The sequence below is a fragment of the Hippocampus bargibanti genome, linkage group LG11, assembly GCF_051943395.1.
Source record: "Hippocampus bargibanti isolate YZ-2025 linkage group LG11, ASM5194339v1, whole genome shotgun sequence".
NCBI lineage: Eukaryota > Metazoa > Chordata > Actinopteri > Syngnathiformes > Syngnathidae > Hippocampus > Hippocampus bargibanti.
This window is the reverse complement of record NC_142744.1, coordinates 17,542,425-17,567,542: the sequence shown is the minus strand read 5'-3', so window position 1 is coordinate 17,567,542 and position 25,118 is coordinate 17,542,425. Positions and strand designations below refer to the sequence as shown.

The 25,118-nt window shown below is 41.7% G+C and overlaps 2 protein-coding genes across 3 annotated transcripts; one reads left to right on the top strand and one right to left on the bottom strand.

Moving 5' to 3' along the window:
* The first annotated feature begins 1,696 nt into the window (after nt 1-1,696).
* On the top strand, nt 1,697-14,695 carry LOC148891821 (tubulin beta-2A chain). Of its 2 annotated transcripts, XM_089007684.1 has the most exons (5): nt 1,697-1,762; nt 4,530-4,892; nt 6,723-6,831; nt 9,322-9,432; nt 11,060-14,695. In XM_089007684.1, exons 2-5 carry the CDS (start codon nt 4,836-4,838, stop codon nt 12,130-12,132), a joined length of 1,350 nt encoding a protein of 449 aa, XP_088863810.1. In that variant the 5' UTR covers nt 1,697-1,762; nt 4,530-4,835; the 3' UTR covers nt 12,133-14,695. The 2 variants fall into 2 exon arrangements, with proteins under 2 accessions (XP_088863810.1, XP_088863811.1); XM_089007685.1 differs by lacking the exons at nt 1,697-1,762; nt 4,530-4,892 and adding an exon at nt 5,728-5,922.
* Nucleotides 14,696-14,824: 129 nt separating this feature from the next.
* LOC148891820 (desmoglein-2-like protein) lies at nt 14,825-23,541 on the bottom strand. The gene is made up of 14 exons (XM_089007683.1): nt 23,347-23,541; nt 22,123-22,239; nt 21,644-21,799; nt 21,424-21,565; nt 21,177-21,340; nt 20,484-20,618; nt 20,227-20,412; nt 19,688-19,962; nt 19,465-19,607; nt 18,971-19,192; nt 18,444-18,674; nt 17,989-18,110; nt 17,608-17,922; nt 14,825-17,295 (listed from the first exon to the last, which is right to left on the bottom strand). Exons 1-14 carry the CDS (start codon nt 23,395-23,397, stop codon nt 16,219-16,221), a joined length of 3,336 nt encoding a protein of 1,111 aa, XP_088863809.1. The 5' UTR covers nt 23,398-23,541; the 3' UTR covers nt 14,825-16,218.
* Between the last annotated feature and the right edge of the window lie 1,577 nt (nt 23,542-25,118).

Below are 25,118 nucleotides of genomic sequence, written 5' to 3'. Positions count from 1 at the left end.
AGTCGAGTTTTTATTTGTTTTTTTTTTTTAATGTTGTGGAGTGCACCAGATAAAAAAAAATTAAAGGTAATCTAGCATTGAGTAATAAAATTAGGCTACAATTTTCAAATGATTATTTGACGGCCCTTCTTTATGGGCGTGAAATCAAAATTAACAATTTTGGGTTTTATTTTACTTGGTTATTTAAAAAAAATAATAAAAGATTTTATTTAGCTTTAGTTTTCATAATTTTGCTTTGGTTTGCACTTATTCACCTCAGCTATATATTTCTGTAAAAGTGTTTTTCAATAGATTTGTAGAAGTCATATGCAAAATTGTTGGTGGACGATATATATATATACAGTAAAGTCTCGTTATATCGATATCGGATATATCGATAGTCCCGGTTATATCGATACTATTTCTATGCACGCACGGGGAAAATTACATGCAAACAGGGTCGGATATATCGATAGTCCCGGTTATATCGATATTTTTTCGGACTCCCTTGAATATCGATATATATATATATATATATATATATATATATATATATATATATACAGTAAAGTCTCGTTATATCGATATCGGTTATATCGATAGTACCGCTTATTACAATACTATTTCTATTTCAAACGCAAGGAGAAAATTACATGCGCGCAGGAATGGATATATTGATAGTCCGGTTGTATCGATATTTTTTCGTACTCCCAAGAATATCGATATAACGAGACTTTACTGTATATATATATATATATATATATATATATATATATATATATATACATATATATATATATATATATATATATATATATATATATATATATATATATATACTATATATATATATATTTTTTTTTTTACATTTTCAAAATTTGATTTGAACAAAAGTGTGTCCACTGAAGCTATACGAGCTCATCAAAAATAGTCCCTTAATAACAGCTTCCTATTGTGTTAGTTTTAGATTACCACAGGGATAAATGTTGCCAAATAAATATCACTCAAAACTCCACCATTGTATAACCTTTCCAAATAGAATATCATTTCAATTGGATTATATTCTCAATCTAACAATTCTAATTTATATCATTCAGTGGGGCTCTATGTTTTTCCATTCATTTTTTTATTAGTTTCTATGCATTTTTTTATTTAAACTAAATATGTAACAAATACAAGAACGACTCGACCGCAAAAAAAAAACCATCACCTAATACAACGAAGGGAGCCAAAGACGTAAACGGCTGCTGTGTTGCCTTGCTGCATCAGCAAGGCGCAGTAAGAATGACTCGCACTCTGACTGTGTGACTCTGTGTAACCAAATCCTGCCCCTAACTCTAAATCCTGTCTGTACAATTTCCTTGCAGGGAACACAATGAAGTTGCTTGGCAACCGGCCAACGTACAGGAAGAATGCCCTCACTGTGAACATGCCCTCTCTTTATGCTTTCAACTGTAGTGCTGTGTTGACAGCATCGTGATGGATATTTCAGCCGTGCTATCAATCCTTTTAAAGCTGTACACACACACACACACACACACACACACACACACACACACACACACACACACACACACACACACACACACACACACACACACACACACACACACACACACACACACACACACACGCACACGCACACACAGACACACACTAAGCATGATTAAGACTTCCCCCAAAACGCAACCACAGGATTGAGGTCCCTGCTGAAGACAACCTCCGTTTGGCTTATCGAGGACAAAGGGCGGCTTAATGAATAACTCGCCAAAATAATAAAAAGGTGTAGTATGTGTGTGTGTGTGTCTGTGTTGGGAGATATAAAATGGAGTGAACATGCTTTGAAGGCCGCCATTTTCTCCGCAGCCAAACAGGATGTGATCTTTGGCATGCATCTCCTTATTCAAGTTGGCTCAACACATTCATATCAGTCACTTTTTATTAGTTTGTCTTCATAAATGTTATCAAGGCAGCAAGGTGCACTTGTGGTTTGGGCGGGTGGTCCGCAGGCCTGGGATTTGGGGATTCGCGAAGTAACTGCTGTTTTCCTGTAGGGAGTGGGTCCTCCAGCTTCCTTCCACTTTAAGAAACAAAAGTATGCTGGGTTCATTGAAGATTTTGAGAGACTTTCCACTGTGCAGAAAGTTAAGGTTGTTGTTTTCTCCATCTATCCCTTCATCCATTCATCCATTTTCTAATCTACATATCCTCATGAGGTGATAGTCCGGTTACCTATCACTGACCAATACTTACTTTTTGACTCTAACCACCCTTTACAACATAAACTAGGAGTTATCAGAACCCTCCAGCATAGGGCTAAACTAATACCAACTAGCACTGAAGGTAGAGAAAAGGAGTCAAAACATATCAGGAGAGCACTCACTAACTGTGGGTACCCTCAGTGGTCATTCAACAAATGTCAGAAAGAAAGAATAGGGAATGAAACCAAAAATTCTCAAGATACAAAAAGGAGAGGAGTAGCAGTACCTTACATTGCAGGAGTTTCTGAAAAATTACAGAGTCCTTTGGCAACATAAAATTCCTACTTATTTCAAACCGATAAACACGTTAAGGCAAAAATTAGTGCATCCAAAAGATAGGCTGCCAAATGAAAAACAAAGTAATGTAGTTTATTCCATACATTGTAAGAATGAAAATTGTAAAGAGCAGTACATTGGGGAGACTCAACAAATTCTCAAAAAAAGACTTTATCAACATCGCAGGGATAATACTAGTGGGCCTCAATCGGCAGTACATTTGCACCTAAAAGCTAGCAACCACTCATTTGACGACAATGACGTTAAAATCTTAGCGAAAGAACATAGATGGTTTGAAAGGGGGGTAAAAGAAGCGATTCTTATAAAACAACAAAATCCTTCATTAAACCGGTCTGGTGGGGTGAGGTTCAATTTGGATCGTTCATACAATAGCCTGCTTAGGCAAAACAGGTTAGGCAACTTTCGCAATGCTGATGAGGGTCGTCATGCTGATGAGGTGATACCGGGGGGAGTGGGGGTAATAGGCCAGTCGCTAGTCAGGAATGTAGGAACAATCAGTGGGGCCACAGGGAGGCGTCCCCTGCCCCCCCCCCCCCCCAACCTGAGAGTAGGGACCTATCATAGCTGTGTCCGGCGCCACCATGTCTGGACATTAGGGATATATAAATGGGGCCGATACGACCAGTCAGACTTTAGTTCGCTGACGAAGCCTCTTGGATAGGAGGCGAAACGTCCGAAACCTTCACTTTTGTACAGATGACGGCTGAAGAAACCTTCTCATCGATATCCTCATGAGGGTCATGGGTGTTCCTTGGCCTATCCCAGGTGTCTTCGGGCAGTAGGTGGGGGACACCCGAACTGTTTGGCAGTCAAAGTCAAAGTCAGCTTTATTGTCAAATATGCTAATATGCATGACATACAGCGCAGATGAAATTAATGACCCAGCGTGCAAGGCACTTATACTGTGGCTAAAAAAGACATACAACTGACAACAGATAATACATGTAATTTCTGAATGTAAAGTGAGGTAGTGTCGTATGTAACTACCTCACTTTACTCACTCGCTCAGAACAACCATTTGTGTTTATAATCACTCCCAAGAACAATTTAGAGTGGTCCATTAGACAACCTTGCATGTTATTGCAATGTGGGAGGAAACCGGAGTAACCCGAGAAATCCCACATAAGCATGCGGAGAACATGCAAGATTTACACAGGAAGGCCAAAGCGGGAATCAACAACACACAATAAACAACACACCTGGCTCCAGCAACGCTAGGTAGAGTTTGCATGTTCTCCCCGGGCCATTGTGAATTTTTTTCGGGTGGTCCACTTTCCTCCTTCATTCCAACTGTCACGGTTTGCAAGGTGGAGGTTGTGGTGGACCCCAAAAAAGCAGGCAGGAGGGACGACGAGCATGGTGTATTTGACTACTTGTATGAAATAAAGTCATCAGGAACATAATTTCAAACAAAAAAAGTAATCAGAACAGAAAGGTCCAAAGTAGCAAACAAAACGAGTATAACATGACAAGATGAAACAAACCTGACAGGGTGAAACAAACAATGACCCGACACTGAATGGTCGTGCCGGGAGTCCTTTTAACTGACACTGATTAAAACGACTGCCACCTTTGCAGCTGCAGGCGGGGCCCTACAGTGCATACATACATACATACAAACATACATGGCAAGCTGATTGAACACTCTGAATTCAGAATCAGAAAATTAGAATCAGAAAACCTTTATTCGTCCCACAATGGGGAAATTTGCAATTGTCTTGTTGTTTAAGTGTGAGCGTGGATGGTTGTCTGTTTATATGTGCACTGCGGCTGGCTGGCAACCAGTTCAGGTTATCCCCACCTACTGCCCGAACACATATAAATACATCATATCACTGCACAGGAAGTGCAGTGATATGATGTGAGATCATCCAAAGAAAATGTGATGAATGCAAATTACATAGCAAATCAAGTCATGTGCATGTAGACATTTTTTCTCACTCTCTCATGTGCCACCTGCTGGACATAGAACGGCCTCATTTTACTCGTCAGGCAGTCTAATGCTGATGCTGCTCATGATGATGCATCACATTTGCCGCTCGCGGTCCGCTGCGTCGCAGCCAAGCTCTGCCATTGGCTGCCAGGGATGCTGAAGATGCTGAAGATGCTGCAGATGCTGCAACGTCATCCTTCATCCGGCATCGTTCATAATCTGTCCAAGGGAAGCGTTGACTCAGAGTCGCGGCGCAGCCCCTCAACACTGACAAGCACACATCGGCTGAAGCGACACAGGAGCGGACCCACCCAGCGCACCACCCACCCAGTCAGCCATCGCCCATCGGCACAGCGCACTGCACCATGAGGGAGATTGTGCACATCCAGGCTGGACAATGTGGCAATCAGATCGGCGCCAAGGTACTCAACTCGTCAAATGTCGAGAGTTGACGCTTTCACTCTTACAGAAATATTCAGTTCATTAATTCAGTTGTAATCACGTCTCGTTCGAGTTCTGCAATCAAGTTTCAAATGATGTTGAGGTCAAGCAGATGCGCACTTGCTGAATGGAGGTCATGCCAAGGGTGTGGCTTTTGTATCTTGCCTGATCTGTACGGACGAAGCATCCTGGATTTATGTGTCTTGCTCTTTCTGTCCAAAATCATCACTGTGTTTTTTTAAGGTGTTGATGGTGTTGGTCTTCAGGTTCATGTTCATATTTTCTTCCCTCACACCAAAAATACCTCTTTAATTTCCTACCGGGGAAGGGAGTGCAGTTTGAATGGGGAGGGGGAGTTACATATGTCAAACAAATGCCATGGACTCAACAACATATGGTAGGTTAGGGAATGTACAAAAATAAAAACAAATAAAAATAATGTTCAGATATAACGTCTGTGTAAGCTCTCAGTCGTACAAATTTGAAGGCGAACGCTGACGAAGCCTCTTGGATAGGAGGCGAAATGTCCGACACCTTCAAAAAAGTATTCAGATGACGGCTGAAGAAACCTTCTCATCGATGTTCAGATATAAGAATTTTTTACATTCATTAATGATAATATAAACATGGATGCGACATTCTGTCAACAGATGTGAATGTTATATATCGTCCTATCAAACGTTCTATTAATTAATATACAACAGGTTGTTTTATTATAGACAGTGCCGTTTTAGGTGTTCAATTACCTGACATGCTTCGGTGTATACTTCCACCTTCATCAGAGTGTCACGGATATTGTGACCATCACCCGAGGACCAAAGACCATCAAGAGGGATGAGGGAGGTTACATGCTCTCGACTACCTTGAGCCGTATCCTGGAGGGGGTGTGACTTGCCTGTCAGATATGACAGGTAGGTCACGCCCTCATAGCAACATCATCTGAAAAAAGTGTGTCATAACAACATCCGTGACACTCTGATGATGGCGGAAGTACACGGCGAAACATGTCAGGTAATTGAACACCTAAAATGCCATTGTCTGTCATAAAAGAACCTGTTGTAAATTAGATATTAAGGAGACCGTGTGAACTTAACACAACTACTACGTTCTATCAATTATTCGGAAAAGCAGGTATGTTAAGTTATTTTTATAAAAATGCACGTTTGACTTCCTCCATCCTTTTTCCGGACCGGTCAATCCTCATTAGGGTCACGGGGAGTGGTCGAGCCTATCCCTGCCGTCTTCGGGCACTCGGCAGGAGACAACCTAATCGCAGGGCACACAAAGACAAACAACCATTCGCTCTCACCGAGAGTCAATTTGGAGTGTTCCATAGGTCTGCCATACATGTTTTTGGAATGTGGGAGGAAACTGGAGTACCAGGAGAAAACCCATGCGGGTCTGGGGAGAATATGAAAACTCCACATAGGGTGGCCGGACCGTGTCTTAAACTCTGCACTGTGAAGTCAGCGTACTAACCACTTGACTACCGGGCCTCCCACGTTTGAATCATTAAAACAAAACAAAACAATCCCAATAACATGAGACCAAACCAAATGAATTAAAGACAGAAAATGTCATTCATCTGTGAATGTTTGTCTCAGATCCTGCACAGAAAATTGGGTCAAACGTATTGAAATGTCTTCTGGAAATGTCATTCACAGCTATGTGGGTTTTTTAGCATGCTCAATGTGGCATTTGTGCAAATATTTGGTGATACTGACAAGATGTGGCTTGAATGTGGAGTGTGGAAAAAAAGTCATGTTGAGGAAAGGAAAATGTGAGATTTGCACAAAATTGTTGTCTTCTAGTTCTGGGAAGTGATAAGCGACGAGCACGGCATCGACCCCTCAGGCAGTTACCAAGGCGACAGTGACCTGCAACTGGAGAGGATCAACGTGTACTACAATGAGGCGTCAGGTAAACTACAACTGCAAATTATAAATGCATGACCTTCCCTGCGAGAAAGTAGGTCCTGACATGAAGGAACGCAATTGAGGAGAGTAAATGGCAGCTAACAATAACAACATCCTTTTTGTCTCCATATCCATGTCCACCTCCGCCGTGTGCCCGCCGTCCATAGGGAGCACAGGTATCATTCCTCGCATCTCATCTCCCTGCCTCCTGCACTTGCTGCAGTGGGGTTACCTTAGGTTACAGCTCACTTAGCCCACAGTGGCAGTCAACTACGATGACTAACTATCTATCTCTGTCCAACCATCCATCCATCCAACCCACCCATCCATTTTTTAATTGAAATCGTTACATGATTAGTTCACTTTTATTTTACTTATTTATATATTTATTTTATTTATTGATATCATAGACAGTACACATTGATAAATACGCCAGAGTTAGCCAGGTTATATGCTATCTGCAGTCGCAAGATGCATGTCGAATGCCATCCTAAATGGATAACCATAAAATGTATCATCAATTTACGACTATTAAAGAACAATCACAAATTTTCATAATAATTACAATACAGAAACTCAAAGTACCGTATTTTCTTGATTTTCTTCAAACATTATATGTGAAGTCATATTGAGCCACAACTACTGTCGCAACTACTGTCAGCAGCCACCGACTCCACTTCCCCTTGAAGAAGTAGTGCGTAACCCAGCCTCGACTGTCGGGCCTTATAATGTGGTGTGCCTTATACAGTGATACCTCGGTTTAGGAACACCTTGGCTTACAAACTTTTCGGTTTACGAACGTTACATTTATGAAAATTTTACCTTGGCATACAAACTTTTTTCGTACACGGAGCTGCCTCAATGAGTGATGTCGTTCTCGAACGAGCCCGTTCTTCTAACAACAAAAAGACAGCCGACTGTTTTTGTCCTCTATTCCCCACCCCCAGTCTTTGGTTTAAGCAATGTGATTGGTCAAGAACGCAGCAGTGAGGGGGGTTGGGGTTTAAACATTAAAGATACTGGCAGACGACAGTGAGAGAGTTTCAACTTTCATGGTTCAAAGGCAGAGTGTAGACTGCCAGGTTAAAATATCCCATCAATCAGGATCCACAAACAACCTGCACAAGCCATCTGTACACTTGATGCAAAAAGCAATCAACCCAGCTAAACAGAACAAAATTGATGAGGAACTTGATATAATTATCACAGAGAAAGCACCTACAAGGGATCATTCCTCAAGATGGTGAAAGAAGGTTACGTTCCTCATCAAGTGTTTAATGTTGAGGAAACCGGCCACTCCATTCCATCAAGCCATCAACGACCATCACAAAGGTAAATAAAACGACTTTTTTATACAGTACAGTTTATTTCTTTAATTATAATACCATATCACATTTATTATACATAAAATAAGGCATATTTTGTGTAGTTTTAAGACTTAGAAAATTAGAAAGTAGAAAATTATGTTTTATGGGAACCTGGGAACGGATTATTCTCATTTTAATGGTTTCCTGTGGGAAAATAATTTTTGGGGTTCACACTTTTCACCTTCCACACTCTGTCTGGGAACCAATTAAGTTCGTAAGCCAAGGTAGCACTGTACGTATTTGGAAAACTTGTATATACAGTAAAGTCTCGTTATATCGATATTCTCGGGAGTCCAAAAAAATATCAATATAACCGGGACTATCGATATATCCGACCCTGCGCGCATGTAATTTTCTCCTTGCGTTCATAGAAATAGTAGCGTAATAAGCGGTACTATCGATATAACCGATATCGATATAACGAGACTTTACTGTATTTATATATTAAAACATTTTCATGCCTTATGCTCCGATGCACCTTATACACCCGAAAATACGGTATTATTGAGGCTAAAACAAATAACAGTTACATATTTTATACATACTGTATAACAATAGTATGCAAGTGAGGCGATGCTTTTTTGACAAATAAGTAGCACTGATAAATGAAGGGGCTAATATTGCGTTCAAGACAAATAAAACTGAAAATGGTGATTCGTAAGAGAAAAAAAAGGATTTTATTTAAAGATGACTAATGGACAAGTCCACAATAATTTTTGACAGAAGAGTGCCCTTAGTATTTTTTTTTTAAGAAGAATGGATTTTTATTCTGCAAAAGTCATAACGTTGCTATGGAGGACAAAAAGTGGTGACTGGTTACTGCAGAATACAGGGGCTCATTGTTCGGGCAAAGACAAGGCTTGAAAGGAAGGCACATTTTTGAGAAGGGCCTTGCTTGAACCGCCTATGCCGACCTCAGCACTTTAAGAGGCCCAGTGGTCTGGAAGAAGCAATGCAGTGTGTTGCAGCCCTTTGTTGGCATGCTCAATGAAAAGGGTGTATTAGGAAAAAAACAAAAGCAAAACAACAAGAACAATTTAATAAGTCAGAGACAGATGGAGAGACATTCGGTCACTGAGTTAGGAATGGCATCACTCAGTTGCTCTCTCTTGTTTGTCATCCCAAAGGCAGCAAATTTGTCCCTCGAGCCATTCTGGTAGACCTGGAACCTGGGACCATGGATTCAGTTCGCTCGGGTCCATTTGGCCAGCTGTTCAGGCCTGACAACTTTGTCTTTGGTAAGTAGAATTATGGGGCCCACTGCCCTCCCCTGAGTCAAACACACACACACACACACACAGTGATAATGTGAGTCTGTCAAGAGCACCCACATTCCGCAAACCTTCACGGTGTTGTGCAAGTGGAGTGATGCATTGTTGGCGTGGCGCTAGGTGACACGCTGTCAGCTCTCCTGGTGGTCACAGTGGAAGGCCTGCCTATATCGTCAGCAAAGGGTCAGGATCCGAAGCCACTGGCACCTTGTATTGATTCTCACCATGGCCAAAATGAAACCGAGAGACAACTCAGCCTAGTTTTTGCTGTGGATTATTGAATGAGAAATATTTTCATCATGCTTTTTATAGCCACAGAAAGCAATGACTTTTAAAAAATGTGGGCAAGATTTTTTATGTTAATTGTGCCATGGGGATTGGGGTTAGGGAGTTAAGGGTTCGCCAGTTTTGGCTTTCGGGTTTGAGTTAGGTTAAAGTTGGGGTTAGTGGTAAAAAATATGGTTTGGGGTGTAGGGGTTAGTGTTCTGGTTAATGTTAAGGATATGGGTATTCGGGTTTAGGGTTTTAGTTCGATTTAGGGGTTAATGTTTTGATGTATGTGGTTTTGGGTTAGGGTTTTATTTAAGATTTCGCTGCAGTGGTTGGGGTTTAGGATTAGGGAGATTAGTGATAGGGTGAGGTGGCGAAATTTTGGGCAGGCACAAACTGAGATTGAGGGTTAAAGTTGGGGTGAGTCATAAAAAATGTGGTTAAGGGTGTAAGGCTTAGTGTTGTGGTTAATGTTAGGGGGATGGGGATTCGGTTTAGAGGTTAATATTTGGATAATGGGTGTGTTGTTTTAGATCAGGATTAAGGTTTGTATTTAAAGTTTTGCTTCTGAGGTTGGAGTTGAGGATTAGGGAGGTTAGTGCTAGGAGGTTGAGGGTTAAAGTTGGTGTTAGTGGTAAACATTGTGGTTAAAGATGTAGGGTTTAGTGTTGTGGTTTATGTTAGGGCAGTGGTTCTTAACCTTTTTAGTGGTACCGAACCCGTCCAGTTCAAATGCACATTCAGCGAACCCTTCATGAGTGGAGATAAATAAATAAACAAATAAACATTTTTCTGTTATTACTAAATGCATATATATATATTTATATATATATATATATATATATATATATATACGTAAAAAACGTCAACACAATTTCAAGAAATGAGTATCCTTTTTTAAAATTGTACAACATACTATAATGGCTGTCCCAAATTGACTACTGAGCAAACTACATTTCCCACAGCGCTGATTGGCCAAGCAATGTTTTGAGATAATCTGCAGCCAGTAATGGCCAAGTGGTTGTTTCTTAAATAATTAACACATTGAGTCACGTGTGTCTTACTTTCTGTGGCTCCGTTGAACCCCTGAGACCAACTCACCAAACTACTGTGTTCGGGGTATGGGGATTCAGGTTTAGGGTTTTGGTTCGGTTTAGAGGTTAATGTTTGGATAAGGGGTGTGTGGTTTTAGGTCAGGTTTATATTTAAGGTTTTGCTTCGGGGGTTGGCATTTAGGATTAGGGAGGTTAGAGCAAGGTTTGATTGAAGACGGTCACAAACTATTTACGGTTGTCTCATTTGTGATGGAACTTGCGTCTCCCAGGTCAGAGTGGAGCGGGAAACAACTGGGCCAAGGGTCACTATACAGAGGGAGCAGAGCTAGTGGACTCAGTTTTAGACGTGGTGAGGAAGGAGTCTGAGAACTGCGACTGCCTTCAGGGATTTCAGATGACTCACTCTCTGGGTGGTGGCACCGGCTCCGGGATGGGCAACCTGCTGATCAGCAAGATCCGTGAGGATTACCCCGACCGCATCATGAACACGTTCAGCGTCATGCCATCGCCCAAAGTGTCTGACACGGTGGTGGAACCATATAACGCCACGCTGTCCGTGCACCAACTGGTAGAAAACACGGACGAGACCTTCAGCATTGACAACGAGGCACTCTACGACATCTGCTTTCGCACTCTGAAACTCACCACGCCCACCTACGGGGACCTCAACCACCTGGTGTCCGCCACCATGAGCGGGGTCACCACGTGCCTGCGCTTCCCCGGGCAACTCAACGCTGACCTTCGTAAATTGGCCGTCAACATGGTGCCCTTCCCACGCCTGCACTTTTTCATGCCAGGTTTCGCCCCCCTGACCAGCAGGGGAAGCCAGCAGTACCGCGCCCTGTCAGTCCCCGAGCTCACGCAGCAGATGTTTGACGCCAAGAACATGATGGCAGCATGTGACCCGCGCCACGGCCGCTACTTGACCGTCGCGGCCATCTTCCGCGGTCGCATGTCTATGAAGGAGGTGGATGAGCAGATGCTGAGCGTGCAGAACAAGAACAGCAGCTACTTTGTGGAGTGGATCCCCAGCAATGTCAAAACTGCAGTGTGCGACATTCCACCGCGTGGGCTCAAGATGTCGGCCACCTTCATCGGCAACAGCACGGCCATTCAGGAGCTCTTTAGGAGAATCTCAGAGCAGTTCACCGCCATGTTCCGCAGGAAGGCTTTCCTGCATTGGTACACTGGCGAGGGCATGGACGAGATGGAGTTCACTGAGGCCGAGAGCAACATGAACGACTTGGTGTCCGAGTACCAACAGTACCAGGATGCCACTGCGGATGAGATGGGGGAGTACGAGGAAGATGAAATGGAGGACGACGATGACCACCGCCATTGAGGAGGTGCTGCCTTGAGAACTGTAAACCCATCTCTGCAGTATTCATTTTTCTTCCCTGAACATTGAACCCATCGCCCCGAGACTGCTCTGCTTATTTGAAATGTTTTGTCTTTCATCTCACTTAATGAAAATGGAAAGCCTCCAACTAGGACCATCAAAGTTGAGTTTTCCACACCAACTCAGACTGCTCCTTCTGAGCCAAGGCTTGTTGAACGGACTGAGGAAGCTTTCTCTGAAGAGGTAAAACATCTAAGACAAACGCAATCGACACAATGCCATGAGAAAGAAATGACTTTGATTAAAGCGAAAATACACAAACCTGCTGTATGCGAACAAAACTAGATGCCAACAAAGAGCCTATCAGTAGTACACGTGACCCATTCTAAATCCTGACTGAAGCTCACATTCATGAAGCTGACTGTTTGTCTGGTCCAAATTTAGGTTTAGCACTGTAAAAAAAGGATACACATGCCTTACGTCATTTGTCTTAATTTAAAGCAGAAGTAAAAAATGTCTCTCGTTCTGGGAGAAAAAGCAACTAACTAAAGGTCATTGGCGACACTTTACAGTAACAAGGTTGAATATAGTAATAGCAAACAGCAGTGGGAGTGCAGTCCGCCTACTTACTTTGAAAGGAAGTGTACGGCTTTACCAGGAAGTGGGTATTTTACACCAACAACAAAACATTGAATCCTCATGTGTTATTTATTCATGGTGGTGAAGCTCAATCAGAGTAATGTGAAGAAAACCCCATAAATACACAAATAAATATTTCCATTTTTTGCTTTTGTAATAATATCATAAAACTGGGAGCAGGCGAAAGTGGCCACAGTGAAATCATGCACATTCTGAAGCAGTTACTCATTGACAAAGTTGCAAATGCTGCATTGGCGCTATCAGCAGACACGATGAACGCTGATGCCCTTTCGATACAGCCACACCAGCCAGGCACGAACGCCTCATGATGAATTTATTTGACATGAGTGATGACCTCACAAGCACCCAAAGGAGTGGAGAGGTGTCAGGATGAGTACACTAGTCCTTTTTTGGTCACTTGATGAGCAAATAATTCTTCATTAGCGGGGGTGGGGGGGGTCCACTTCGTCAAACACTTTCTGATGAATTGTATGATTGATTAACACTTTAAAAATTGCTTGCACAATTTTCAGTGGAATCTTGAGAGCTGTTTAGATTAGATTAGATTATATGAGATTAGATTAGCCTTTATTAGTCTCACAGTGGAGAAATTTACGTTCCACAGGAGCAAAATTATGAAAGAAAGAGGAAAGAAAATGAACAAGTAGATGAAGATGAAGTAGGAAAGAGCCCCCTCATTCACTCGTTCAAATGTAGATCAGAAGGCAGGAGTGTGTGTTGGTGGGGCATTTGAAGTACAGCAGAACATTGATGATGTTCCACAAATCGGAATTCTCCACACGCGTGGGCCTTGCTTTGGCTTCTTTTGTTGACTCAAAACATGCAAATAGATTGGAACAGTGGAACGTGACTTTTTACACAGGTCGGAAGCCTGCTACAATGGTAGTATACAGTACTACCATTACAGTACTGTCTACAGTACTACACTGTATCCAGTAGTAATACAGTATACAGTAGAAAAAATTGTGAAACCCCACTAGTTTGACTGTACCTGTGCGTACTCCTGTAGATTCTCATGCTGCTGCACACGCTAGGTCATGACGTATCCTCGAAACCTCAAGAAGCTAGGACGCTTTCCATTTAATAAATGTGATATATGATCCGCGTCGACGAGAAATTAGGAACAGATTTGTTCTTTTCTATGAAAATTGGAAAGAAATATATAATATGGATGTACAGTAAAGTCTCGTTATATCGATATTCAAGGGAGTCCGAAAAAATATCGATATAACCGGGACTATCGATATATCCGACCCTGTTTGCATGTAATTTTCTCCGTGCGTGCATAGAAATAGTATCGATATAACCGGGACTATCGATATATCCGATATCGATATAACGAGACTTTACTGTATATGTATAAAATTGGATTGTTGCTCAGGGCAGCCCTTGCATGTCTTCCCCATCTCTGTCTGTCTTTTTTTTCTGGGTACTCCTTTTTCCCCCTATGCTATATTCCAAAAACATACACGGAAGCTTGAATGAACATTCTCCCATTGTGTGAGTATAAGCTCAGATGATTCTTTATCTCTTTGTGCCCGGTGACTGACTGGCAACCGATTCAGGATGTCCTCTGCCTGTGACCCGAAAACGGCTAGGATAGGATCCAGTACTCCCTACGACCGTTGTGAGAGTAAGCGGATCTGTGAATGAATTTTTGTGATTCATTCTGTATTAAAAGTAACTCGTGTATGTATGGTAAACTTGAACGGAAATAATGCCATGTTGCGCAAAAAGATTTGGCTTGCTGATGTAGTTTCTTGCAGCTGCTCAAATTTAATGGAGCATAACTGAGGAGCTTGTTGCCAAGTGCTGCATGATCAAGTCTCCCCGGGCAAAGAATGAATGTGGGAAATCTGATTTCATCGCCTTAACCTTTCTTTTTAGCATGGCCGCCTGCTCGTATTCTACTTTCGACAAGGAAGCAGTTGTCCACTACATATTTCCACATTTCAACGTTAGACTAGTAAAAACAAAGCATTGCTGCATAATCTCTCATGCATACTAAGAAATGATGAAGCAGAGGGACAAAAACTGCGGTTTATTAAATTTTATTATGACAGAAATTGCAGGTTGGAATGCAATACAAGCTATTTACATTTATTTAGAATATTAGAACGTGTATGGAATATTTGCATATCAAAAGCAAGGAGATAAATACCTCTCCACTGCCAGGAAAAACGATAAACCAAAACATATACACAACTTGAAAAAGAACGAGGAAGGAGTGCAAAAGAAAGATACATGTACTGCATTCAATACTAAGGTTTAATTGCAGGATTCCTCTTTTTTCAGTTTGTCTTTTTTTGTTTGCAAAAGTGCTTGTGTTACAGTTAATCTATTTTATTGCAAGAACCTTAGTAAACAAGTCATTAGTTGCACTATAACTAACACTCAATACACACAAGGCAACAACGCAATACACTCCAGGACGGCCTGAAGTTAAACTATTTCAAACTTTTTTTAGAATAACACCAAAAGCGTAGTGCACGATCAGTGGACAAAGGCACCATTAACAGAATCATTTGGCACTGGTGAGTATTTCAAGCTGAAAACGCAAATGCAGCACAGGGGTAATTCTGCTTCAAAGCCTTTCAGGAAAAAAATGAAGCCTTCTACAGTATTTTCTTCAGATTGCACTGTGCAACATGGTCTTACAATGTGCATTGGAAAAAGATGGGATCAATTGTTGTTCTCTCTTCAGGGTAAGGTTTGATAGACCAACACCACATATTCATTCTGTGCCCCTATAAGTACTTTTTTGGTGTGCTTTTACAAAATATTCGGATTATTTGAAATAACGGTCAATCAAAATGAATGTTGAGTAAAACTGGACTTTCAAACTAAATTGGCAACGAAAACATGGATGCACACAATACTGTGGCACAACCAGAGTGACTGCACATCACGGAAAATCGGAATATTGTGCATGGTTCCAGGACAAATTTTAATTGATTTGTGACAGTGTTTCAGTAATGCTTGACTGCCAAGAGAGTTCAAAAAGGCCTCAGCACATGACTGCCCATGAAAAAATGGGTCTAAAATGAGATGACAATCCAATATTCCTTTCATTGATACGAAAAAGAAAGTGTCGATTTGAGGGAGGCGTTAGATAGTTTTGCTTTGTTTTAGCTGGAGGTACAAAAACAAATTATCGATTTTCCCTTACATTAAATGTAAGCTAGTTTCTTCTAATGTATAAAAAACATTACTTCAATATTTCAAGTCAATAGATCACTAGTTTAAGATCTACCACCAAAAATATGAACACTGGGACTGCATAACATCCTCAGTGCATGTTCATGTTTTTTGAAAGGCGTATTTTGATCAAGAATGGAGGACATGGATTGACCTGTCCAGTAGGGTGGACAAGAATGAATACAGTGAATAGATTGTTTCCAGTGAACATGCCGAAAGCAAACATGAACTTCAAGCTCTAGATGAAGTTTCTATATTCCTCTCTGTGACCGACACTTTCTTCCGCTGCTGCATCACCACTCTCTGGCCTACTTGCGACTTGGGTGTGGCTTTCAGGACAAAGTCCTCTTTTGACCTTGTGGAATCGTGAGAAGGAAGTGAGAAACTCTTAGATTGTACACTTTGACCCCTGATGTCTAATCCTTGCTCACTCGATCCCCGACCTGTCTTGACTAAGGCTACCTGTGCACCCCCGCCCGAAGACCCCTTCTCCACCACCAAAACTTGTCTCGAGAAGGTTGCTTGCTCGGTAGCTCCCTGACCGGTCTGGACAAGGGACACCTGTGCACCGTGCCCACTACCTGGAGACGCGTTCTCCACCACCAATACTTGTCTTGGTAAGGTTCCCTGAGCTGCCTGCCCATCCACAAGCACCATGCCTTGAGATCCCTGGAGGCCACCGACTTGAACCAGGCCTTGAGTCAGCCCAACCTGATCCACCCCCTGTTGCCCGACTTGGACCAGACCTTGAGCCAGTCCGACCTGCCCCACCTGCCCGACTCCCTGCTGCGCACCTCCGGCAACAAGCACCATTTGTGACTGGGGCTCAACGACATACATGGGCGCGGTGGCATAGTATAAGGCAGGCTGTTGCACAAGCAGCGTTTGACTGGGAATGACAACGTTGTCTTGGACGTGCATCTTGGAGAATGTGGATGAACCCTCTTGGACAATCGTGGATGTTCCGGACATTACCTGAGAGGTGTTGAGAGTGTCGATATGGACATGATCCCTTTCTCTAACGGTGTCAGTGTTAGTTTGGACTTGCTTCTGTGTGGAGGGCCTGACTGGAGACACCGGTTTAATTGTTTGATGGATACCAATGCCAGCATCCACTTGAGCTGATTCCTTGCAAATCTCAGCCAACGTTTTGAATTTGGGATCCAGGTCATCAAGAAAGGAAAGGTCGTTGTCATTCTCATGGATGCTACAGCAACCCACAGATCCCGCCAGAGACTCTCCACCTTCGTAATCATAGACCAGAATGGCATCCTTCTCCTGGAACTGCTGGGCAGCATAGTTGGACTTCTGCAAGGAACACAAAGATCATTTACAGAGTTGAGTTAAACTTTATGATGCTATATTTCAAAGGTAGGTGAGCCATACACATCCCGTTGTGCAACTCCAAAAACGGACCAGGTGGCGCCGCGAAAAATAATAGAATGTGAGGTTTTAATTTCCCCCCCCAACACAACTCTCTCTCTCTCTCTCTCTCTCTCTCTGCGATGTGTACCACTACTATTTGCGACTGGGACATTACATTTTGTCAAACCTTCAGTGTAGTCGTCAGAGGAATAAGGTTCCATTCTTGTTGCAATCCCGAAGTTGAATAGTACTCACACTGGAATAGTATTCCTCCAGGAAGTCATCAGACACAGCCAAGTCATCAAAGGCCCCGCCTCTGTACTGGGAGAAGTGACCTTGTCCCATCATCATTCTGCCATCCATGCCGTTCATCCTTCCATGGCCAGAAAATTGGTTGCGCTCATTGTACAGATGCACATTGTCTGTTGTTAAGATGGAGTGTTCATTGCCAGAGATGAGGGCACCACCCCCTTCAGCCAGTCCACTCAGGTAGACCTTTCCTCCAAAGGTGTTGATGTCCTTGGAAATAGTCACCTGTCCAGCATCTGGCGTGTGGATAAGTGGGACTTCCTAATGGGATAAAAGACCAAACCCTGTCACATGTGAGGCTTTTTTTAACCAGAAAAATCCAATTACCCGATCTTCTCCTTGGCATTCTGTGTGATAGGAGATCAACTGCTGTTTGGTGTCAAATGGAATGGTTTTGAAATCAGCTGCAGTTCCTCCACATAGACAGAACAGCAGCAGAAGAGGCAACACTAGGACAACACAACAACAGGACAGGTGATGCATTTCTACACGTTGGAAGGAATGTGCGAGCAAAATTTTGGCCAAAAAAAATCATCATTTCAATTTGACCAAATGACATTAAATTTGTGGTTATTTTCATTTTATACTGCCATAAACAATGACGTTCCATTAATGAGAAGAGAAGCATTTACTACTCAATAATAATCTTTGACTCATATGGTAAGCACTAAAATATTATTCACTGTCAAAGGTTTGCCAGTTTAAAATATAATCTCAATCATTTGGATGGAAAGACAACACGAATTCATTCAAGGTAAACAAAAACAGGTAAACATACTTACAGAGCAGTAGCAGTAATCCCAACAGCAAAATGAGAATTCCAGCAACGCCAAAATCTGAACGCCTTTCGATGTGGGCCACACACGTTCTCGTCTCTGCCTCGCACGTGCAAACAACCACGTCAAGCATCTGAACATCGGCGCATGACTTTCCTTGCTGGTCCTTGATCTCAATAGCCACTTTGTACATGCCCGCCCACAAGTGCTCTTGATCTCGCAGTAATGCCGTCGTCCCTAAAATCAAAGACAGTGAACACATTTCAAACTTTGAAAAACTGTACTACAGTATCACGTGTTTTTTGTGGCATGGGCTTGAGCAAAGATAGTTGTCAGTGAAGGAACATTCATGATAAAATTGGTCGACAAAAACGACGCAGTGTCAGAGTGCAAGCTAACGTTAGTATGTTTGTTTGGCCATCTTGATGAATGTACTGTATCAATGGCTGGGAAGTGACCACTGAAAACTTGTGAAGACAAAACAAAAGTGTTAATAGGAAAAATGTAATTAAAAGGTATTTTCTCAATCTTACCGTTGAGATGCTCCACTGACCATTTCCCATGGCTGCTCATTGAATGCACCGCAAACTCAAATGGGTCAGAGTTGGGGAACTCGTCTTTATCTGTGGCCGTGACGTAGATGACATTTTCGCCAGAGCACATGGTGTGACTTGTAGTGGTCACTCGAGGACAGTTATCGTTGAAGTCCTTCACTTGAATGGCAATGGTCCCCGTGGCAGTTTTTGAGGACACTTCTATAATGCAAGCAAGCATAACATCTCAACATAAATTGCTGAACATCCCTCCTAACAATTTTGTAAACTGTTTGCTTGTGTATTAAGCAGGATTTGTGGATTAAACAGGAAAAAAAGACACATACACTCACATCTACAACTAGGGGGCAATTTAGAGGATTCGAGAAAGAAAACAATGAATAGGATATAATATAATTTGTGCTCACCATTAGCTCATCGTGCCTCCACACAAAACATGAAGACACAAAACATTGTATTTGTACAATACTCACCCTCGCTAATGCATATGATCTGGGCGTAGTATGTTCCGTTGATCAAAAACTTGGACTCTCGATCTGGAAGTTTGTTCAGCCTAATTTCGGCGGTTTTCTCATTGACGATCAGCCAGTTGTCGTCATCTCGTAATTTAACATACCTAAAACAAGTTTTTTTTCCCTTGAATGTTAGTCAGATGCTCCAACGGTCCATATGTGTTTGGACAAAACGATGTCAGACCTCACGTTGGTGGCAATCTGGTGTGTGTCGCTGTCAATGGCAGCATAGGTGGTGATGACAGTGTTGATGGAGATAGAGGTGTGATCCTCTGATAGAGTCACCACTTTGACAGAGGGCTGGAAGCGGGGACCCTCCTTCTGATTGATCACGTTGATCTTCACAGAGTATGACTTTGAAGTTATAGAAGTGGAAGACGAGCTTCCGAAATCATATTTGGCCTTGTTAGAAACTGCCACCCCCAAATTGAGGGACTTTATCGCCTCGTAGTCCAGTTCCTGCAATAGCAACGCAAAAGTATAGGATTGATTTGTACAGGTTTCATGAATTCATTTTCTGAACCTTTTCTCATCCTTTTAAGGTCTTGGGTGAGTTGGAGTCTATCCGGGCAAACATACAGTGAAAAGATGTCTTCATCCTGGACTGGTGGCCAGTCCGATACAAAGCACACAGAAAATACAAGTATTCACACTGTAACCAAGTGGGAATTGAACCCAGCGAGTGTGATTTTATTTGAAATGTGCATCTTTCAAATTTCTTACTTTTTGAATCATTATTATCCCCTGGTTGGTTTGGGCATCAGTGGTGATGCTAAAATAGCCTCCTTCGTTCCCTGAGATGATTTGAAAGACGGCCAGCCAGTTATCCGTATATTGCAAGTCCAAGTCGATGGCCTGGATCCTGAGGACTTCAACATTGATGGTGTTCTCCTCCACACTGGCTTCATACTGCATACAACAGAAACTGAAGCACGCCAAAAGGATTGTTTGTAACATATCGTGAATTTGATTTGACGTACCGATTCTTTTTCCAGTGTGGGGATGTTGTCATTTATGTCCAGGATTTTAATCCCAATCTCACCCATTCCCACGTTTCCTCCAACTCGTCCGTTCAAATCCGAAGCTCTGATGACGACTTTGTATGTATCTTTTGTCTGAAGGAATACAGCACATACGTATATCAAAAACACTTGAAAGCTTCCACACTCCTAACATTTTTTTAAAAATCCTCATGGTTAATTTCACCCATCAGACCTGGATTTAAAAAAAAATGTATATTTGACGATTTAAAGTTCTCTGAATATGTTTATTTTTCAGCTACAGTAAAAGAGCGTTGGACATTTAAAAAAAACATCAAGTTGGTGTGCTTTTTACCAGGTTGTCACATTCAAATTGACCCATAGTCATTAACTATTCACTTCAGTCAACGCATTGACAAGAATCACACTTGGAATACATGGCAGAACGTACATGTACATTTGACCTGTCATGCAAGTACTGCTAATGCCAACCAGTCACTATTTGTAACGCATGCGAACTGTTTAGGTGATGCAGTTTTGGTTACCAAGCACTCGAACGAGGCTCAGCAGCGAAGGCGTTCATGTCCGTGAGAGAACAAGAGGTTCAATGAGCTGAGGTCATTCGTTATTTTGGTAACACAAGAAACAAGCTCAGCCAAAAGGCATTGCCAGGTTTCCACAGAAGTGCCTCACCTCCCTGTCCAGTGTGTTTCGCAGAACTGACACATCTCCGGTCTGAGAGTGGATGGCAAACATGCCGGCAGTGCTGCTTGTCTCCACGATGCTGTAGAAGATCTGAGAGTTGGGGGTGCCCTCTTGATCTGCGTCTGTGACGATCACACTCATGGCAAGTGTCCCTGTGAGCCGACCAATCGATGGTTTCAGAAATAATAAACAACAACTTTGGGATAAGTTTAAGCAAGCAGAAGTCTTCGGATACCAGCGGCACATGATTCCTTGACAGATCCCACTTGGCCCATTTTAATCACAGGTGTATTGTCATTTTCATCCACGACAGTGATTCTGATGTCGACGTCCTTTTCGGCACGAGTCCCGTCTTGATATTTTGCCACTCCTTTTAACTAAAATGAAAAAAAAGAAACCATGGGCTTGGTAGCCTGGTTTTCCATTAAAAAGCTCTTAGGACTAAGCAATCTTACATCATAAAAGGCGATCTCCTCTCGGTCCAAGACTTTATAGGCTTTCAAAAAGCCTGTTCTTTGGTCCACCCCGAATACGCGAATGGGAGGTTCGTCAGCACCGGGTCCCCTGAGCGAATACAGTATCGTCGTAAAGTTCTCTTTATCAGAGCGAATCTGGAACACAAACAGTGACGTGCAGTCAGGGGAGGCAGGTGAGGCTGTGCCTCACCTGTCATCATGGAAAAGTCAAATGACAAAATAAATTAAACAGTTATATTTATTTTGTGATTTGTACTTAGCCGAAAAACAACAAACCGAAAAACAACAAACTGCCATCACAACATAATATGTATCCGAGCTGGTCTGTCACTAATGTTTCGTGATTCCTATTTTATAACATCGAATGATTTGACCACTGGTCAACTTCATAATACTTTATTATGGCGTTTTTGCTTGTTTTCAGTGTTGTTGATGGCACATATGGGGAGAGTACACACTCTGCCAATGTTGATGCCAGAGTAGTCGTGGTTCTCCTTCAGCTGCCTGGGATGACGAATCCAATCTCTTTTCTGCCTGTGCAGCAGCCCATTTCCCTCTGCCCGCACGGCAACAACCTGCAGGTATGCAGAAGGAGGGGTTAAGGGATGGAGGTTGGAAGAAATATTCACGTCATAAAAAGTGTGTCTCAAGTGTGGTATTTCAAAAAAAATCAAATACAATGTCGACAAAAGATCGCATTTTAATCTCCAAATATACTGCTGGTCTTGATTGGAACACACACACATACACGTGCACACTTTACCTGGGCCGCCTATCATAAAATACTGAAATGTCTAACGTGATGCCTATTCCATCAAACTTGAATTAGCAACTACATACATACATGTAAGAAAATGCATGGATATTTTATGAGGACATATGTAAACACATTGTGTATTAATAGTCCATTACACAGGTACTGATGTGAAAAAAACTATATTTAACACGTCATTATAGGCCATTATTCTCAATATTAAACAATAAAACTATATCATGTGCATCGATTATTAATACTCGACATCTGAACATGTAATGATAATCAAAGCATGAATGAACATGAAGAAATGGTATAAAATTTATTTGACTTAAATATCAAAACCTCCCTCAAAAAATACAAAATAAAAATACATTCACGGTCTATTTGCATTGTACCTCTCACCATTATGATTATTATTATCCATAAATAAATAAAAAAAATCGCTGGATATTTCCCCTTTAATTACTACAAATTACGTTAAACGTCAAAGTCCACAAATGTCGGTTTTCAAAACATATACATCTTAGGTTTTAAATTTATTTAAAAAAAAACGAACTACTTAATGTAATTAAATCCCTGATATCTCACGTTATTTTTGTTGTTATATTGTGTCATTTACGATGACATATCTCATGCTGGCTCCACTTTTCCACTTTAGATTACATCGGAGAAGAACTGCTCCAAACGATGGGTAAAAATCACAACATCTCAATAAATATCTCCTTCCTAACGTCGCTAAGAAAGCGCCGCGTTCATTTTTTTTCTCGTTTCGTGCTCCAAACGGACTGTATTCAACTCAGACTTGAGGCAGTGACGTGCTGGCTCGTCCTGACACGAAAACCCAGATAGAAGCTCGCACTCGAGCCCCACCTGAGTAAAGTCCGTTATTCGCCACGGGGAATATTTTGAACGGCTCCACACTCACCGTAAAGCAGAAAAGTATAGCAAAAACGATGCAGCTCAACGGAGGCGTCATTGTCTGATGGTGATGGGGTGAAAAAAATCCACTTGTTAATCCTGATTTTTTTGGATGTTATTTTCCGTCTATTGTTGCTGGCAAACTTTGGCCTTTCGCGGGGCTAGGAGGAAGAACGTGTAGTGCAACGGGAGGGTGGACGGGCTGGTCCCTCCCTCCTGCCGTTAGCTGCTGCTGATAACGGGTGGAGAAAGGAGGTGCATTGGTGGTCATCCACTTTTTTTATGCAGAGCTGCCAGATGTGTATTCTGTGCAGATCACAGCAGCAACAGAAGCTAAAGACAGACTAAAGTTATGACATTTTCAAGGGAAACTACTAAAATGATTGAAACAAAAGTCCACACATTTCATCCCTGTTTATTGGAATTCAAAATCAGGTTCAAGCAAGGGTGAATAGTGACTTCGGGATTCCCAAACTGCATGTGTCATAATGTCTACATTTCTTGCATCTAAAACGCACTTTAGCGATTCTTCAAATTAGCCAGCCTGAGAAAAATACTTCACTTGTTTTTAATGTGGATATTTACAAAGGATTACAAATCATTCACCGATTTTAGAAAACATTAGGTAGAGCGCATGAAGAAAACATTGAATTTTACCAATATTTAATTCATCCATCCGTTTTCAACATCGCTTATACTAAACAGGGTTGTGGGGTATTGCTGGAGCCTATCATAGCTGATTTTGGGCAGAAGGCAGATAACACCACAAACTAGTTGTATTAAATTCATCCTGTGTACTTGATATCTAATTTAAAACAGATTATTTTCTTCCAGACAGTGTATTGTAGGTGTTCAAATACCTGACATGTTAAAAACCACAAACTATTCACCAGTCAGGGTAACCGGGGTTAACAACAAATTATGGCTAATATGTTTCTGGGTTTGGTCATGTGACATTCACAAACTGAGCTGCATAAGCACTATAATGTCATTTTCAGTTGACAGCAAGTGGCCAAAAAGCAGTCCGCCTCTGAGATGGATCAAACCAGGTGAATTTTGTTAATTCATATTCCATCAACACAATCCTACTCACTAAACACCATGTTTAGACTACTAGGAGTACATGGAAGTACATAGTATTGTAAGAACACGGTTTGACTCAACTTCTCTTTTAAAATAAATTGTGTTAAATGAGCCTTGGTTCAGCCCAAATATATTTAAGAATGACAGGGAGGCCGATCATAAAATGAGCGTTTCAGAAAAAAATAAAACAATAAAATATTTCAGCACACTGAACCAGTAATAAAAATGCTTACCTCAAAATTCCATTGGACAAATTCCATGTTGTCTTTTGTTGTGTATAAATTAATTGAGAATTTTAGTTTGAGATTTGCCATTCTGCATTATCGAACTATTGCTTGAGTGTGAGTGCATCTGTTCATATAGGTGAATGTCATCAAGAATTTTCTGGGAAATATTGATGAGTTTGACATAATTTTGGACCGTTATTGCACTAGGCTTTCAGTGGGAAGGAAAAAAGTGTTACTTTTCTATATAAAAAAGTTGGCCCATTCAAATCTCAGAAGCTCAACTGTCTATAGCTGCGAGTGTGAAAGCTTGTTTATTGTGTGGGTGCTCTTCCATTGCTGGGGACTAGTGCAGGGTGGACCTTGATGATTTCCAATTTCTCAGAATCCTTCCCATTCTCATTTCTTCGGATAAATACTAGACTAAACATTTGCTCGTAATATTGAGTGTCTGACGCTTTGTGTCATGTAC